A 20,038-nucleotide genomic window follows, 5' to 3' on the forward strand; every position below is an offset into this window, starting at 1 on the left:
CACTAAACCTAGGTTTTTTTGGAGCACTAATAATAATAATAAAATTAAATACTTTCCCCAACTATCTATGTAGATGTCTAGTTTTAGATTATTAACAGCTTGCCACCTTCCCTTCGTGAGGCTAGAAAAGTGAACCGTGCCTCGTCTTTCCTACTTGTTTCTTCAAGGTCTTCCCCCTTTACGCGGAACAACAATTTTGGCTTTTTAAAACAAGCCAAGTGACTTATTCTTCTTATTCTCTCTCTCTCTTCCCTTCTCTACGTTGTGTTTCTTAGCACTTAGCACTTAGAGGTAGTTTGCTTGCGTATCTCAAAATAGACCCGCTCGATCATTGAAATGATTGTGAGAGAGCATCTCGCAAGAAGTGAAGAAGGGAGTTATGCATTGGTTTGTACAAAAGTCCTTTCATTTCATTTCGGTGACTAAGTCCATTTCATTAAATTGTTTTAGAAAGGCAACTAACTTCTTCTACATTTTAGTTTGTAAAAGAGTCCTTTCATTTAATCATTTAAGAGCCTCACAGGGGTCCATTTCATTAAATTGTTAGTTTGTAAAACGGTCCTTTCATTTAATCATTTAAGAGCCTCACAAGGGTCATATCATTAAATTGTTGTAGAATAGCAACTAACTTCTTCTTTTAGGCACTTTATTTAATCTAATTCTCCTAAATTGCGCTAACACATAGTGGAACTTAGCTGGTCGTGGTTGGTTGGCCTTGTCATAGGATTTCTTTCTTTGTGGAAGTCAAAACCGAGTCCCAATGTGTCTTATCACAATTAACAGCAGTAGATTAAAAAATGTAGTCCCACCACCCATAAAAGGGGAGACTCTATACGAATATAAAGTGGGGAGGGATTCAGCCCCCCCCCCCCCCCCCCCCCCCCCTTTCCACGTGGCTTCAGTTGATGCCTCCGGTTGGAGGTCCGCTGGATGAGGATTTGAACTTTGGAGTTCACGTTGGAAAGCCGAAGCCGCCTGCATTCATGTCGCGTGAGTAGTTTGAATGAAGGAGGTATTAGCATCGGAAGAGAAAGAGGGAGAGAGAGAGTTAGCGCTGGAAGAGAAAGAGGGAGAGAAAGTCCATTGCCTGCGAGAGAGAGAGAGAGAGAGGGAGAGACTGCTACCACCTGCTGCAGCGGCCACCTGTGAGAGCGGGTGAGAGAGAGAGAGACAACTGCAAGAGCGAGCGAGAGAGAGAGAGCAGACTCGGTAGCTGAGAGAACACCTACAGCTGAGAGTAACAACTGCGAGAGCGGGAGAGAGAGAGAGAGAAGCAGACACGGCTGCGAGTTGACGAACACCTGCAGGCTCTTCTCTCCAATCTACGGGCTCCTCGACTGCTGCTGCTGCTGCTGATTCTACGGCCTCCTCGACTGCTGCTGTTGGTTCTACGGGCTTTGTCGACTGTTGCTCAGAGGCTCATGTACATTCTTCATTCTTCTCGCAGTTGTTCAAGTTGCTCCTGACCTGCACCCTCCTCTGTCGCGTGCATCTGTCAACCCAACCTCCCCCACCCTCGCTGTCATCAACCCGCACCCACTGACCAACCTCGCTGCATGCTGTGCAGTCGTCCGCCCTTGACTTGCACTCGCCCGTCCGCGCTGTCGTCAACCCGCTGCCCTCTGACTTGCGCTGTCGTCAGTCAGCAGCCGCTGCACCCGCGTTGTCATCAACCAGCAGCCGCCGCCGCTGACCCCCCTGCCCCACCCTCGTTGCACCCTCTTCTTCGCGCTATCGCCACCTCGCTGCACCCTCGCCGTCGTCAACCCGCAGCCGCTGACCAACCTCGTTGCATGCTGTGGAGTCGCCCGCCCCTGACTTGCACTTGCCCGCCCGCACTGTCGTCAACCCGCTGCCCTCTGACTTGCGCTGTCGTCAGTCAGCAGTCGCTGCACCCGCGCTGTCATCAACCAGCAGCCCCGCTGACCCCCCCGCCCCACCCTCGCTACACCCTCTTCTTTGCGCTGTCGCCACCTTGCTGCACCTGCGCTGTCCGCTGTGCAGTCGCCCGCCGTGCGTGAGCTGCTGACCCCCCTGCCCCACCCTCGCTGCACCCTCTCTGTCCATTGTACAGTCGCCCGCCGTGCGTGACGACCCTCTGTCAACCCGTGCGAGAGAGAGAGAGAGAGAGAGAGAGAGAGAGAGAGAGAGAGAGAGAGAGAGAGAGAGAGAGAGAGAGAGAGAGAGAGAGAGAGAGAGAGAGAGAGAGAGAGAGAGAGAGAGAGAGGAAATGATATATTAATGACTTATGTATTTTTTATGTGTGTGTGTGTGTGTGAGTGAGAGAGAGAGAGAGAGAGAGAGAGAGGTAATGAAATATTGACGTCTTCATCAAAAGGTCAAAATCACCTATGAGTTAATTTGTGTGTGTGTGTGTGTGTGAGAGAGAGAGAGAGAGAGAGAGAGAGAGAGAGAGAGAGAGAGAGAGAGAGAGAGAGAGAGAGAGAGAGAGAGAGATGTAATGAAATGAAATATTGACGTCTTCAAAAGGTCAAAATGATGTTATAGAATGGCGCGGATAGGGATAAGGAGAGAAGGAGGGAAATCAAGAGATCTGTAGAGAAGGAGGAAGTGCGATAGGGATAGGGAGAGAAATGGAGAAAGAAGGATAGATAGAGAAGTAGCCGACGCGGAGATTTATAGAGATGGAGAGAGAGGATGAGGAAAATATTTAGAGAGAGAGAGAGAGAGGGAGATATGTAATGAAATGAAATATTGACGTCTTCAAAATGTCAAAATGACGTTATAGAATGGCGCGGATAGGGATAAGGAGAGAAGGAGGGAAATCAAGAGATCGGTAGAGATGAAAAATTGTGATATGGATAGAGAGAGAAATGGAGAGAAAGAGGGATAGAGAGAGAAGTAGCCGGTGTGGAGATTTGTAGGGATAGAGAGAGAGAGAGGCACCCAATAACTCACCCACTAGAGAGTTAGAGAGAGAGAGAGAGGGAGGAAATTCTTTACAACGGTGGTGAAAAAAAATCGAGAGATAGGTGGAGAGAAAAGGGGGGATAGCGGATAGAGAGAGAAGTAGCCGACGCAGACAGGGATAGGGAGAGAAATGGAGAGAAAGACGGAAATCGAGAGATATGTAGAGAGAGAGAGAGAGAGAGAGAGAGAGAGAGAGAGAGAGAGAGAGAGAGAGAGAGAGAGAGAGAGAGAGTATCGAGCCAATTCTGCTTCACGCTCTATCCTAACTTATCCTAAAAACCTATCCTAACTTTCTCAGAGTAATGGAGCAAGCCCTTGCCTCTGGAGGAGATTCATTGGAGGTGGTCTTTTCTACCCCAGAGAGAGACCAAATCAACAATGTGCGAACTGCCAAGTGTGTTGCACGAGGGGGGATGGACCTTCAAAAAGGCAAATAACAAATGGATCATCAAAGAGGCAGATTGCAGATGAGCTAGGTGCCATCCGCACAATGTACTCCAACATTCAAGCCTCATGTGAGAGAGTGGAGGCATCACACAAAGAGAGCATTCATGGGTTGAGCCATTTACAACATTAGCAAGGGGTTTATCTTCGCTGCTTAGAGGTGCAGATGCAAGTACTGATCAATGATGTTTTGCAACAACAAAACATAGTGCAAGTACAACTTTCTGAGATAAAAAGCAACCAGGACAAAATCATGAGCCTCTTGGAAATGTCTCTACTTGAGAACAAACCTGACAAGGATGGCATTGATTTAAAAAGCATTGTATCTGAATTGCGAAGCACCAACAACAAATTGACCTCCGTAGCAATACAACATAATACAGGTGTATCTGAAGTCAGGTCTATCACAAACAAGCTCAATGCATTGGTGTTGACCCATTGGCCCCAGAAGGGGCTTAATGTGATTGGAGATATTCCATTGAGTTCAAAGCAGGGGGCCCCTCATAGGAAGTGAAGTACATAGTGGATGATAATACTCACGTCTTCTGAAGGAGTACGAGCGGAGGTGCGACGCGAGAAAGAGTGTGCGAGAAGAAGAGCACAACGATATGGTGAACTCGCTCTACTGTAATGTGTAGAGCATAGTGAGTTCTTATTAGGTTTTTACAAAAGAATATGTGTACATACCTGGCGGCCCGCCCACTTACCTGGGCGACCACATTGGGCTTTATACCCCAACAACCTCCCACTTAAAGTCCAATGTGGTACTTTAAGTGTGAGAGAAGCTACTATACAAGCTAATATACAAGAGATGTAGAGAAGTGATGTACTACCCTACACCTAACTGCTTGCGAAAATGCGCAAAGCTCTCTGAGGGAAGTCCTTTTGTAAGTAGATCAGCAGGATTTTCTGTGGTGTGAACTTTGACAAGCTGAAGTTGCTTATCCTCGAGCATTTCCCTGATGAAATGATACTTCACATCCACATGCTTTGTCTTTGAGTGATAAACTGGATTGCGAGCCAATTGTATAGCACTTTGACTATCACAATATAACACAAGCATCTCTTCTTTGATTCCCAAATCTGTTACTAGTCGATTAAGCCAAATTGATTCTTTGCATGCCTCTGATGCTGCAACATATTCAGCCTCTGTAGTAGACTGAGTAACACAATCTTGTAATCTAGAACGCCATGATACTGCTCCACCAGCCAATGTAAAGACATACCCTGATGTAGACCTTCGATTGTCTAAGTCACTTGCATAATCTGAGTCTGTAAAACCCTTTACACTTAGCTCCTGACCCCCATAGCATATACGCATACTCTTTGTAGCTTTCAAGTATCTCAATATTCCTTTCACTGCCTCCCAATGTTTCATGCCTGGGTTTGACATGTATCGACTTACTACTCCCACTGCAAATGCAATGTCTGGGCGAGTAGCAATCATTGCATACATCAAACTACCCACTGCAGACGCATATGGAATCTTATCCATTTCAGCCTGTTCTTCCTCAGACACAGGACAATCTTGTTTGCTAAGTTTCACATATGGTGGCAATGGAACACTCAATGCCTTTCCCTTCTCCATATTGAAACGTTGCAAAACCTTGTCAATATACTCTGTTTGAGATAACCAAATCAACTTCTTTGATCTGTCCCTCTCAATGCGCATACCAAGTATATGACTTGCCTCACCCATGTCTTTCATGTCAAACGATTTTGCCATCTTTGACTTCAAAGCTGAAATTTCTTCCAAGTGCTTGCCAGCAATCAACATGTCATCCACATACAAAATAAGGATCAGCCAACTGCCATCCTTAGCCTTCTTTGTATATAGACAGTGATCGAACTCACTACGTTTGTAGCCTTGAGAAAGCATAAACTTGTGGAATTTATGGTACCATGCCCTCGGTGATTGTTTTAAGCCATAAAGACTCTTTAACAACTGGCATACCCAATCTTCCTTGCCTTTCTCAACAAACCCTTCTGGCTGCTGCATGTAAATTTCCACATCTAAATCACCATGCAAGAACGCTGTCTTGACATCCATTTGGTGCAACACCAAATCTAATATGGCAACCAATGCAAGAAAGCATCTCAATGTAGTCATCTTGACCACCAGAGAGAAGACTTCATCAAAGTCAATGCCTTGTTCTTGCTTAACACTAGGTTGGTAACCTAACAGGACATAAAAGTGTCCTTTCAGGGTTTTGAAAAAAACCTCCAAAACCATAGTAGATCCACTCATTTTGTAAAATCCTTTCATGAGGTTATAGTTCAAGGCCTACTACACATGGAGAAAATAAGAAACTTGTAAAATTTCTCATCTTTTGGTCACACCAAGCCTCCAAAGTTGATGGACCAATACATTTTCATCAAAACAGTCATTTCTTACGTTTTGTTGCATAAAAATAAGATTAGGGAATTTTGTAGGACTTGAGATAAATTCCCTAGTTAACTTCAATGGGTTGGTGATCAGAACATTTGATTGCTTCTCACTCACTATTTTTTGTTTTGCCAAAAGAAATAGGTACAAAAAAGTTGAATTTTTATCATTCTGCAAACTTATCATCAAAGTTTCTATAGCCACGCTCAATACAAATAATATATGCATGTTTTCTTAGTTCGCTATTGTCCTTTAGGTTCATAAGGAGCCATGGTGCATGTCAAAAGAATAATACATCTCTTACCAAGGGGAATCTTGGGGACAAAGATGAAGTGCTAAATACAACAAACATGAAAAAACTGGGTTCAACATTATGAGTTGTAGAATCCCATAGAAACTATTAAATATCTAGCCAAATTTGATCCTTATGACTAGATATGGTTACTACCTACAAAATGCATGTAGTTGTCACAAGAAACTAACAATATTGAAAAAGCTATACTTGATATACTAGAATGTTTCGTTTTCCTCTATAATTGAAAAAATCAACCATCGTTGTCTACTATGAAAAATAGGGTATTAGGTGCCCCAAAACTCAAGGAATATTAGCTTTGTGTTACAATATGCGACATAGAAAATCAAAACTGCATTTGGATATCATGAAAGCCACCAAAAAAATCATAGAGGAGCTAAAATTGGCTAAAAAACAGGATTTGACAATTTTTGTAATTTGGTCATAACTTACAACTTTAACATTTATTTCTCCCTAGAAGCATCAAGACATGTTTAGGACTACTAAAGATAGTTCTCTAGCATTATAGACCTCACAAACATGAATTCTAGAGTGGTATAGTTGCAAAAAGTTGAAAAAAGCCAAAAACAGGATCCGTTTTTTCACACAGTTTAGGTTGTGAAATGTTGTTCAAGGACAAGGTTAAAGATGGAATTGGTATTCCAAAAAAATGTCAAGTTTTTTTCAGCTCATTAGACAACTTTCTAGACAGATAGCACCTCAAAATCCATTTTGAAACTCTTGACATAATTCAAGGAAAATGGTCACTTAACAGGACATAAAAGTGTCCCAGGACAGAAAAGTGTCCCAGGACATAAAAGTGTCCCATTACCAACCTAGTGTTAACGCCCTTGGCAACAAGCCTTGCTTTGTACTTTGGCTGACTATCATGAGCGGTGATCTTATACCTGTAAACCCATTTACAAGGTAGAGCCTTTTTGCCCCGTGGTAATTTAACTAGCTTCCATGTCTGGCTTTTATGCAGAGCTGTCATCTCTGACTGCATGGCGCCCAATTTCCAATTCCCGGAGTCCTTCATTTGCACTGCTTCCTTGTAACATGAAGGCTCATTGCAATCAGTCAACATGACATAGTTCATAGATGGAACAAACCTATCAGGAGGTCGCGTGACACGTCCAGATCTACGCACAATAGGTGGCTCAGGCTCAGCCACAACATGTGGTTCCAATCTATCCTGTCCTTGCTCCTCTTGAGCCCTGACATTTTGTCTTGCACGTGCAGGTCCATCTTCTTGGAAGACAACTCTTCTAATCTTCTCAACCCTCTCTGGTTTAGTATGATATTTGAATTCATTAAAGTGAACATCATTGCTGCGGACAACCTTTCTGGATTCGGGATCCCAAAGTCTGTACCCCATCTCACCAGAATTACCATAGCCTAGAAAGATGCACTTTCTACTCTTTGGCTAAAGTTTGTTCCTAAATTCCTTTGGAACGTGAGTATATGCCTCACAGCCAAAGACTCTGAGATGCTTGTATGAGGGCACCTTGCCTGACCATACCATCTCTCGCACTGAATCCTTCTGCAAAACCTTGCTAGGAGATCTATTTACAAGATGAACAACTGTTGATACAGCTTTAGCCCAAAACCCATTTGGCAGTTGTGCATTAGACAACATACTTCTGACCTTCTCTTGTATGGTCCTATTCATCCTCTCAGCAACACCATTTTGAGGAGGATTGTAAGGAGCAGTAAGTTCACGTTTTATACCTTTTGACTCACAAAAGTCCTGAAAGGCCTTTGAAACGTACTCTCCACCATTGTCAGTGCGTAAGCATTTAAGCTTCTTGCCACTCTGATTCTCCACAAGTGTCACAAACGTTTTGAAAACACTAAACGCTTCATCCTTGTGCTTGAGAAGGTAAACCCATAATTTCCTCGAGTAATCATCTATAAATGTCATAAAGTAAGAAGCTCCCCCTAGAGATAGGTTAGGCATAGGTCCACACAAATCACTATGAACAAGTGCCAACTGTGTATCTCTTCTACTGCTTCTATGCTTATGTGGCTGCTGAGTTTGCTTACCATACAGACAATGTTCACAGAATTCAAAATCATTAAATGAAAAGCCAGGCAAATAACGAGAACGAGACAAGATTTCCATTCCCTTCTTGGACATATGTCCTAACCGGCTATGCCACAAAGAAACGTTCGGATGCTCGGTTACATTGATTACATTTTTAGAGACATTTGATACATAAATCATGTAAAGTCCTCCAGACTTTACTCCATGTGCTACTGTCATAGAACCCTTGGATATCTTCCACATGTTCTGTCCAAAAGTGGTGACGTAGCCAGCATCATCAAGTAAACCTGTGCTGATCAAGCTCTTCGTAATTGTAGGAACATGTCTCACATTCTTCAGCGTGAAAGAAGAGCCATTCTGAAACTTCAATTGAACATCTCCAACACCTAAGATCTCACATGTCTGCCCATTGCCTAGCCGAACATGATCTTTATTGGTCACATAAGAGGTAAGCCACTCCTTGTTTGGAGACACATGAAGTGATGCCCCTGAGTCTATAATCCAGTCACTCAGTGCATTTCCATCAGATGCTGTAAGAAGAGTTGAGTCCATTGTATTCTTCAAGAAGTAGATGTCTCCTGACACTAGACTGTCATCCTCTGCAACAGTGTTTGTCACATTTATTTCTTGAATCTTCATTGAGGACTTGTTCTTCTCACTATGGTCTTCAGCTTTCTCTTTGCCTTTTTCTGATTTCCATTCTCTACAGTCTCTTTTCATGTGACCCTTCTTGCCACAATGGTAGCATTCTATGTCACTCTTGCCTTTAGCACTGCGGGACTTGCTACGAGACTGATTCCTCTTTCCACCTTTGTACTTTTCTTTGGTACTTCCCCTGACAACTAAGGCTGTTCCTTTGCCTTTGTCCATTGTATTTCTATTGGTTTCTTCAGTAAGCAGAGTTCCTTCTACACCTGCTATGTTCAAACCATCTGGAGGTGCAGAATTACTCAAAGCTGTGCGAAAAGTGTCCCAACTTTCCGGCAATGTGATCAACAGGAACATAGCTCTAACAGGTTCATCAAACTTGACACGTTGAGCTGACAACTGACTATAGATTGTGTTGAATTCATTCAAATGATTGGACATAGGTGTCCCTTGTTTCATCTTCAAGTCAACAAGCTTCTTAAGCCAGTATACCTGTGAAGCTGCACTCTGCTTCTCATAAAGATCACTGAGCTTTAACCATGCTTGATAAGCCGATATCTCGTCTGCTACATTGAAGTAAACGCTTTCTGCCAAAGTCAGCATAATGGTAGAAAGTGCCAATTCATCCATTTCGCTCCATTCATCTTCGTCCATATCTTTTGGTTTTATCCCCTTGAGCTTTATAGGTTTTATCTGCTTCTTTTGTACCAACACGTGCCAAATCTGCTTCTTCCACAATGGGAAATTGGTTCCATCCAGCTTCTTGATATTGTAAAGAGCAGTGTCCTGTGATCCAGCCATAGCTACGCTTCACAGTGGTTTACTTTCCTGGGAAAAATTCGGCAAAGTTTCACCTGTAAACTGACCTCTGAACCAATATCAACCTGTCAAATGAACCAAGAAAGCTTTAGATTTTGCATAAATTTCGGCAGAGTCTCCTTTGTAAAATGGCTCTGGTGTACTCAAAACAGACCAAAAAACAGCTCAAAAAACACTGTCTCTCTGACACTGTAAGATGCGGGTAAACCTGTCCTGCACCTGTACTGTCTCTCGCTGTCCTGTCACTGTCCTATAAGCATAGACTGCGACAATGCCTCAACGGCAGTAAAGGAAAGATGCAATCCCAACTGTCTAACTCACAGTCAATACATCCTAGCTGCCTATCTAAGGGTGCTCGAGGGATCGCTCCAAGACCTGTATCACCGAAAGGATCTCAACATTCGAGAATCCCCCAGATCAATAAAACCTCACTCGACCCTCAACAAAGGCTACAGTAAATCTGACAGTACATAGACTTCCCACAAAGTCATACATCCACAAATTTCTCACTGTATGCTGTAACCGTTGCGGCGGTTGTTTGCTGCGTGAATCACAGCCAGCAAACCCTCAACAGACATACATCATCTCTGACAATACATCCCATGTGGAAGTACCTGCAATGTCAGGATGAAATCTGGAATATCAAGCAGCAAACACAAGCTACCTGATGAACTAGTGGATGTCGCCTACAGTTTGTGTGTAGATGCGCCCGTGTCGTATGTGACACGCCTCCAAGAACTGTGAGCCGTCCTTCGATGTGTAGACAGCCACAAATCAACACTCTGGGAGTGTCGATATCCTCAGCACCTGCAGTCGTAGGCCGAAAACCCCAAATTTGCAGAGTCGGATCTGCACCCGCCGAGACCACGTAGTCGAAAAAGGCCTGCGCAGACCTTTGTCGAAGACGAACGGTGACCGAGATGACCTCAGAATGAAATTCTGAGCACACCGAGCCCTTTGGGCTCGCCCACGAGATTTGGGGCCGTGTCTTCGCCTGTTGAATTTCACTCCAATCTGAGCTGGTGACTCTAGCCTCCCGCAGTGCTGCCCCGAGCCTCGATCTGAGCTCTGATACCAGTTGAAGGAGTACGAGCGGAAGTGCGACGCGAGAGAGAGTGCGAGAAGAAGAGCACGACGATATGGTGAACTCGCTCTACTGTAATGTGTAGAGCATAGTGAGTTCTTATTAGGTTTTTACAAAAGAATATGTGTACTTACTTGGCAGCCCGCCCACTTACCTGGGCCGACCACATTGGGCTTTATACCCCAACATCTTCCTCATTTATATGCTTTGCGGATCTACATGTTCTTCTCTCTCATTTATAGGCTACTATGGGGATTTACGTTTTGTAGTGGATGGATGATGAGCGATAATACTCACATCTTCCTCATTTATAGGCTTTGCGAATCTACATGTTCTTCTCTCTCATTTTTAGGCTACTATGGGGATCTACGTGAGGAAGGTCTATCTTACGTATGTAGTGGATGGATGATGAGCTCTCTTTTCTAAGTGTTTTTGCCATTATGTCTCTTGAGTCACCCCCCCCCCCCCCCCCTTCTCCCCCCTCTCTCTCTCTCTCTCTCTCTCTCTCTCTCTCTCTCTCTCTCTCTCTCAACTACTTTCCAAAGTGGTCTTCCTGAAAGAAGTATCTCTCTCTCTCTCTCTCTCTCTCTCTCTCTCTACCCCTAAGTGGTCAGGCTAATTTGGTGCATAGAGTCCTCTTCCCTTCTCTCCCTCACCTCTTTCAAGGTGTATAGATTCGCCTCTTTCAAGATCTCTCTCTCTCTCTCTCTCTCTCTCTCTCTCTAAATGGTCATGTTAATTTGGTGCACAAACTCCTCTCCCCTTCTCTCTCTCGCCTCTTTCAAGATCTCTCTCTCTCTCTCTAAAATTGTGGCCATAACATGTTGAAAGAAGTGATCTCCAAAGTTGTGCTATGCACGAGCTCTCTCTCTCTCTCTCTCTCTCTCTCTCTCTCTCTCTCTCTCTCTCTCTCTCTGTTTTCTTTTAGATCCTCTCTCTCTCTCTCTAAGTGTCATGCTAATTTGGTGCACAAAGTCTCAACGCCTAATTTAAGGTGTATAGATTTGCCTCTTTCAAGATCTCTCTCTCTCTCTCTCTCTCTATCTATCTATCTATCTCTCTCTCACACACACACTCTCTCTAAAATTGTGGCCATAATATGTTGAAAGAAGTGATCTCCAAAGTTGTTACGCAACGCATCTCTCTCTCTCTCTCTCTCTCTCTCTCTCTCTCTCTCTCTCTCTCTAAGTGTCATGCTAATTTGGTGCACAAAGTCCCAATGCCTATTTTAAGGTGTATAGATTTGCCTCTTTCAAGATCTCTCTCTCTCTCTCTCTCTCTCTCTCTCAGCTACTTTTCGGAGTGGTCTTTGTGAGAGAAGTAGCCCCCCCCCTCCCTATATATATATAAAATTGTGGCCATAACGTGTTCAATGAGGTGCTCTCCAAAGTTGTGTTATGCACCAACTCTCTCTCTCTCTCTCTCTCTCTCTCTCTCAACTATTGTTCCATAGTAGTCATGCTAATCTGGTGCACAAGCTCCTCCCCCCTCTGTAATCTCTCTCTCTCTCTCTCTCATAGTTTCCATACATGAAACGTGAGGGATGGAGACTATGAGAGAAGATCCAATCTCTCCTTAATTCTCCACATTTAAGATTACTTATAAGAGTTCTTTTTGGGACAGATGGCTATTGGTCCGAAGGTGTTGTCTCCTGGACATGCAAGACGTAGTAGGATCTGTCAAGCCTCTCGAGCTACGCGATGTGAGGCAGCAAGAGAGAGAGTTGGCACTCTCTAGGGGGGATTAATGTAGCTCGCTTGGAAGATTGCCATCATTTGATAAATGTGGATCAATGCAATGAATTCTCTCAGGGAAGGGTTGGAATGGATGTAGATATTGATCCAATGCTTCTGCAAAATCGAGAGGAGATTGAAGTGAGAAGCAATTTGGAAGTCAATAATGGAAATTTTCATGGGGAGCCCATAGTTGTCTCTAAAGAGGGAGATTACTCCAAAGTCGAAAGGCATTGCCTATCCATCACCTACATATATCCTGAAAACACACCCTTGATGCATATCTCTATGTTGTCACTTTTTCACAAAAAGTCTATACTTCACAACATAGGCAGCTTGGATTTTTCATGTTCCCTTTGTGGTGCTTTTGCTTGGAAGATAGAAGCGAAGACCATTCGCACATTTGTGCGGAAAAGTTGTTGCAAGTCAGGGAGTGTTTTTTTGCCACCATTATGTGAACCTCCTTTAGAATTAAGAGAATTAATGCACGGAGGTAATACTAGAAGCAAGAAATTTCTAAAACATATTAGAGCATACAATAGTGTGTTGGCATTTGCTTCTTTAGGAGCTCATATAGATGAATCTCACTGTCAAAGAAAAGGAATCTATACCTTCAAAGTGCATGGATCTATCTATCATAGAATTGGTCCATTGATGCCTGAAGAACAGTCAGATCAAATCCCTCTCTTTGCTCAGTTGTATTTTTTTGACACTGAGAATGAGTTGCAAAATAGGATGCAATATGTTTCTAAACTCAGGCCAGATGTTTTGGAAATCTTGCAATCAATGATGCATCGCGTAAATCCGTACGTTCAAGCTTTCAGGCAGTTTGCATCAATGGTTCAAACTTCCAATATTCCTGACATAAGGATGGTCATCACTGAGAAACGTACTAATGGCTGGCAGTACCTTGCTCCAACAGGTGCGGAAGTTGCTACAATCATGCCTGGTCAAGGCGATGAGAGCAACATTGGCCATCGAGATATTGTGTTGAATCTTTCTGGTGGTGGTCTAAGAAGAATCTCAAATTGCCACAGGTCGTACATGCCTCTTATATGTGTTGCTATTTCCAAGTGGTGAAGAAGGGTGGAATCCCTACATACAGGCATTAGACAGGCCATGGGAAAACAAAGAGCAAGGGGGAGGGAATACAAGGTATATTTCTACAATGGATTTCTACAAGTATAGATTGCAAATCAGGGATGACACAACACAATGTCTTTTACGTGGTGGTAGGCTACTGCAACAATATGTTGTTGATGCATACAGTTGTATGGAGGAGTTGAGGCTTGTATGGGTTTGCAATCATCAAAGTGATCTACGCAGTGAGTTGTATCAAGGTTTGGCTGACATGATCGGAGAAAGAGATGGAACAAGGGGTGACAGAGAACAGTTATTGGGTGCTAATGTTGGCAGGAGGGTGGTATTGCCTTCATCATATGTTGGTAGTCCACGCTATATGCACCAACTTTGTCAGGATGCCATGGCAATTGTACGCAAAAGGGGGAAGCCTGATCTCTTCATAACATTCACATGCAATCCTGGTTGGAAGGAGATAGAGGACGCGTTATTGCATGGACAAACATCCAACGTTCGTCCTGACCTTAGTGCACGTGTTTTCTACTATAAGTTCAAGGATTTGATGGGCTTGCTGATTAAGGGGGAGGTTTTTGGTAAGGTCATTGGACACATTTCTATGATTGAGTTCCAAAAGAGAGGCCTTCCCCATGCCCACATTCTATTGATACTTTCTCCTGAACACAAATCAACAAAGTCATCCCATTATGATAAGATGGTGTGTGCGGAGCTTCCTAATAAGGTGTTGTTTCCACAATTGTATGACATTATCAGTCGGTGTAATGTACATGGTCCATGTGGAAACTTGAATAGAAATGCTCCATGTATGGTAGAGGGAAGTGCAGGTTTAAATACCCTCGAGGCTTCAGTGGATCGACTAATGTGGATAGGGAAGGATACCCAACATACATGAGGAGGGATGATGGAAATCACACTGTTTATAAGAATGTGCAAATGAATAATAAATGGATTGTTTTATACAATCCATTTTTGTCAGTAAGGTACAATGCACATATCAATGTCGAGGTTTGCTCCACTATATCCGCTGTGAAATATCTCTACAACTATGTGTATAAGGGACATGACAGGGCGACTATTGCTCTACAAGACACTGCAGGGATTTTAGATGAAGTTACAAACTATCTTAATGCACGATATGTATCAGCATCCGAGGCTATCTGGCGGATATTTGGGTTTGACTTGCATCAAGAGAAACATGACATACAACGCCTCCATGTTCATTTACCTCATCAAAATCAAGTCTTCTTTAATGACAGAGCGACTATACAGAGTGTGGTGGAGAGAGAGGCCAGCAAAAAGACTACACTCACTGAGTGGTTTTTTGCAAATCAAAGATATCCAGAGGCCAATGATTTGTTGTACATAGACTTCCCAACAAAGTGGGTTTGGAAGTCAACAAGCAGAACATGGACTCCAAGACAGAAAGGAGACGTGATTGGAAGAATGTACAACATAGTTCCCACTGTCGGAGAGTTATACTATTTGCGCATGTTACTCAACAAGTGCAAAGAATGTAGGTCTTTTGAGGATATTCGGACCTTCAATGGACGAGTATATGAAACATTTAAAGAAGCATGCAATGCACGGGGATTATTGCAAGTTGATGATGAATGGTTTCTTTGTTTAGAGGAAGCTTCATTTCAACAAACAGGAAAACAATTATGGCTACTATTTGTAATCATTTTGGTTTTTTGTGAGCCGATATGTCCTGGTGCATTATGGAATCACTTCAGTAAGGAGCTTTCTGACGACCATGTATATCATATGAGGACTTCCACAACTAATGAGCGTATCTATGAACGCATGGCACAAAACCAAGCATTGTCGAACTTGGAGACAATGCTTCAACAATATGGAAAGAGGCTCTCAGATTACTCTGCAATGCCCCAGGTGGATCACACATTGCAAGTAATGAGTGATCATGGAGTGCTTGCTAAAGAGTTAATGTATAATGTGGAGGAACAAAGAGGCCCGTCTGCTCGAATTGAATCATCTTTGAATGCTGGACAAAGGGAAGCTTACAATCGAGTTTTAGAAGCCATTGGCATGAATAGTGGGATTGTGTTCTTCTTGGATGGGCCAGGTGCAACAGGAAAGACCTATCTTTATAATGCCTTGCTCTCTCGCATACGCGGGGAGGGCAAAGTTGCTTTGGCATGCGCATCATCTGGTATTGCAGCACAACTTGTTGACACTGGAAGGACCGCACACTCTAGATTCAAGATCCCTATTGATATAACTTCTGACTCGACATGCAATATTAAAGTAAATAGCCAGCTTGCTGAGCTGTTGCGAATGGCTTCATTGATCATATGGGATGAAGCTCCCATGACTCATAGACATGCTTTTGAGGATCTTGACAAGACACTAAGAGATGTGATGCATAATAACATGGTGTTTGGCAGAAAGGTTTTCCTCCTTGGTGGTGATTTTAGACAGATCTTGCCTGTTGTACGTAGAGGTGGAAGGGCAGACATTGTTGATGCATCTTTGTGCCGCTCATACATTTGGTGTTGTACAGAAATTCTGCGTCTAACAGAGAACATGCGAGTGGTGAATTGTTGCAATAATGTTAGAGAAAGAGAATTTGTGCAATGGACACTTGATATTGGGAATGGCAATGTTTGTGATGGGGAGAGAGATGATAATGTAGCTTTGCCACCCTGCATGATGCCAACACAAAATAGTTTGCATGGTCTTATTGATTGCATATATGGAGACCTTGAAACACTCTCTTGCCATGCAACCTTTTTCAAGGATAGGGCAATCTTGGCACCTCGCAACAAGGATGTGGATGCTATAAACAATTTGGTATTGCAGAAATGTCCTGGTACTTATAAGGAATATGTCAGTGCACACTTAGTGTGTGAATCAGATTGTGATAGCATTTTATTCACAACCAAGTTCTTAAATAGTTTAGATCTTGGAGGAGGTTTTCCACCGCATGTTTTGCATTTGAAACAAAATGCTCCAGTTATGTTGCTCCGCAATTTGGATCCAAGAAGTGGTCTTTGTAAAGGAACACGCTTGATTTGTAAGCAATTCCACAGCAAAGTGATTGAAGCAGAAATCATTACAGGGTCACATGCAGGAAATGTAGTGTTCATCCCAAGGATTGATTTTCTCATGGGAGCTAGAGAAGGCCTCCCTTTTGAGTTGAAACGTCGACAATTTCCCCTGAGATGTGCTTTTGGGATGACGATCAACAAGGCGGAAGGCCAAACATTGGGAGTGCTTGGATTGTATCTCCCAACACCTGTTTTCACCCATGGTCAATTGTATGTGGCGATGTCTCGCGTGAGATCGTCTTCTGCCATCAAGGTTGTGGTTGATGATGGTCACCACACAAGTGTGAGGAAAGGGGAAGACCAAAGGACATACACTTCTAACATTGTCTACAAGGAAGTTTTGCAATTGACCTCATTATGAAATGAAATGCAGGTGTAAAGACCCATTCAGCATTGCAAGATTTGGATTATGCAGTAGCTATGTAGATTAATATATAAGCACCCATCTCATTTATAAGCTTTGTAAACGTACATTTTTAGTCTACCAATTTGCTCATAAATATCAGAGAGGTGTCTTCTTTGGAATATTACATTTTGAGGCCTTATATAGTGATATGATAGGGGATCTCCATAATTGTGCTATGTATTTTTGGTCTCTCTCTGTCTCTCTCTCTCTCTCTCTCTCTCTCTCTCTCTCAAAATACATAGCACCAATCTTTGATCTTCATTTACTTTTTCTTTTGAATGAAGATGGATCCTAACGCCTCCATGACCTATATGCTAGGAAGGAGACCTCGGCACATCCAAGGTAAAAGATGCTACTCTCTCTCTCTCTCTCTCTCTCTCTCTCTCTCTCTCTCTCGCACTCTCACACACACACACACACACACACACACACACACACACACAAGAATTTGAAACTCACAATCACCAATTATGTTCTAGATCCAATACTATGGAGGGGCCCTATCAGCGCCATGGAGGTTATTCATCTGCTCGAGGTTTTGGATGTAGTAAGGTAACAATGTTGATGTCGTAAAGTAACCAGGTTCTATTTTGTCTCTATTTTGTTTATACTAATAGACTTTTGATTGGATATAGATTACAAAATTATCCACAATTCTTGTTGGTGGTATTTTTTGAGGCCTCATATGATCCAAGTTTGCTCTGCTACGTCCAAGTTGCTATCCGTAGAGGATTCAGAGCACGTATCACCATTGCAGAGCTCGGAAGAACCCTCCCAATGAATGCTATATTTTCTCAAAGTCTAACCCATGGTAGTTGGTCCCTATGCATTTTTGTTCTGGGGTCTATGCCCCCAGTGATTGGTCGATGTGTCTTACATCGTGGACCATGGGTGGTTCGATACCGTGGTAGAGCATGTCGTAGGTTGCGCTTTAGGATGTAGAAAGCTTGCATCTCTATGTACTGTGCATAGATATTATTTTGGACATTTTTACATTTTGATTGCGTATTTAGAGATCATTAACAATATCTTGCCATGCAAACTTTTCAAGGATGCTATAAATAATTTGGTATAGCAACGATTTGGAATATGTCAGTGCATTGTTAGTGTGTAAATCACATTGTGATAGCATTGTATGTTTTGCACTTGAAACATAATGCTGCAGTTATATAGCTTTGCAATTTAAACGCAAGAAGGGGTCTTTGTAATGCTATAGTTTTGGACATAAGTCATTGCATAAAGGGTTGAACAAAATCTTTTTAAATGTTCATTTCCAAATTACATGAAAGCGCACTAGAGAGAGAGAGAATACTTTTTTCATCTGCTTTTATGAAAATTTTCAAGAGCGAGGGATTTGAAGCCAAGAGGGGCCATGCCGCCGCCGAAGGCGGCGCTGTTTTACCTAGTTGGGAGTAAAATTTCCTAAAATTGCTACGGTTGTTAAGAAATAGATACAAGTACTTCTAATCAGCTACATTTAAAAGCCCTACTTGCTTTCTACTCTCTCATTAACTAGAATCTACACAGATTCCCTCAGGTCCACAAAGGCAAAAGCACGCACAACGTGCAGGCCCCCTAGTCCCCCGCTTTCCATCGCCTGCCAACCCTTCTCCTAGACCTACAAGGAAACGTCTGTGCCGAGGCGATACACACCAAACCTCTCTCTCTGTCCCTCTCCTTGGTTGACTCAAATCAGATGCTACCTGACTCGTCTCCCTAAGCTCCACCATGTTCGACCTCGTGAGTTCACTCCACTCCTTGCATCATCGCTGTCGCAACATTTGCATGTCTTGCGCTCTAATCCTACAGACAGAGGAAAGCTGCCGGCATGTCGACGAGGAGCAGGGATATAGGTAAGTCACGGGCAATGAGGTCCACATCTATCGCAGACCACAGCCCCTGAATTTGCCTTGGCCGTCGTGCATCATCATCACCTACAATTCCTCTGCCATTCAGCGGGGATGACGAGTCCTCAGTGAGACAGAAAAATATCTCCTCGTTGAAACAGGAGAGAGAGAGAGAGAGAGAGAGAGAGAGAGAGACTTCTCCCACTTTTGCTCCCCCTGCACGTGTCCACTCCCTCCCTTTCCCCCCTCACAGCATAGGCCTAAGAGCATCTCCCTAGATTCTAACGAAACTAATGAATCCAAAATTGGGGACGCCTACTTGGGTCTACATACGTTTCATTAAATAATTTCTTCGCGAGATCCGGCTGGAAGTTAAGTCTTAAATCAAATGCTTCAGTTGGATCCGTTGCATGCGCAAGCTCGTTGCAAGCGAGGTCCTGCGAGCTCTGCTCCCTGCGGTCCGTCTCCCCCTCTTGCACGCGGCCCTCTTTGCGTACCCCCTGGCTTTGTTTCTCCCTCCGCTGCCCTGTGCTCCAACAAAGTGCACCTGCCTGCACACACTGTCCCCGTAGCCCTGCCCTTCCACACCTTGTGTGCTGACCACAGCACCGCGACCATCACGACATCCTGCCCTGCAACAGAAAGAGAGACAAACTTGCAGCGACCTGCGCCACTCTCTTCTGCCCATTCTTATCTCCTCACTACCACTGCCAACGTTCGCAGCCAGGCACGCATTTGCTGACAGTTGAGACGCCCGATGACGGCCAGGACGAGGGCTCTCTCTCTCTCTCTCTCTCTCTCTCCTTCTCTCTGACATGTATCATGTCGATCCCTTTTCCCCTCAAAAGATTGCGAGCATCTTCCAAGATACCCCAAAATTTGACGTGCTTGCAAAATCGTAGCAACATACTCATCTACATTTTTGGTATTATGGCAGCCTTGGCATTTCAATTGTGGAATTGTGGTGGCATTTCGTTGTAAGTAAAGGAGGACTTGTACCATGAAGTTTGAATCGATTGGATTCAAATCCAAAGCTAAGATATTAAACCCCTTTGGGGCCCTTTGGAGTCCTTTTAGGGGAAAATTATGCATCTTTTTGTATAGAGCACCTTGACAGCATGGCACTGCAAATAGAGTTATAACGAAGTGACTTTTTTTAATTTTTATTTTTGCAAAACTCACAATTGTGAGTAGATAGCATTAAGACCAACAAAAATATACACCAACCTTGAGCT

General features: G+C 43.4%; 2 protein-coding genes and 1 pseudogene across 2 annotated transcripts; all 3 read left to right on the forward strand.

Annotated features, from left to right (window-relative positions):
• Positions 1 to 3,233: 3,233 nt before the first annotated feature.
• Positions 3,234 to 3,905, forward strand: LOC147448732 (uncharacterized; annotated as a pseudogene).
• A 9,647-nt stretch (positions 3,906 to 13,552) lies between these two features.
• Positions 13,553 to 14,374, forward strand: LOC147448733 (uncharacterized). Its single transcript, XM_086521449.1, has one exon. It carries the CDS (start codon positions 13,553 to 13,555, stop codon positions 14,372 to 14,374), a length of 822 nt encoding a protein of 273 aa, XP_086377575.1.
• On the forward strand, positions 14,371 to 16,976 carry LOC147448734 (uncharacterized). Its single transcript, XM_086521450.1, has 3 exons — positions 14,371 to 16,414; positions 16,502 to 16,831; positions 16,924 to 16,976. Exons 1-3 carry the CDS (start codon positions 14,371 to 14,373, stop codon positions 16,974 to 16,976), a joined length of 2,427 nt encoding a protein of 808 aa, XP_086377576.1.
• Positions 16,977 to 20,038: the final 3,062 nt, after the last annotated feature.

This window comes from Adiantum capillus-veneris, chromosome 10 (genome assembly GCF_014529385.1).
Source record: "Adiantum capillus-veneris isolate H3 chromosome 10, ASM1452938v2, whole genome shotgun sequence".
In the NCBI taxonomy this organism is placed as follows: Eukaryota; Viridiplantae; Streptophyta; class Polypodiopsida; order Polypodiales; family Pteridaceae; genus Adiantum; species Adiantum capillus-veneris.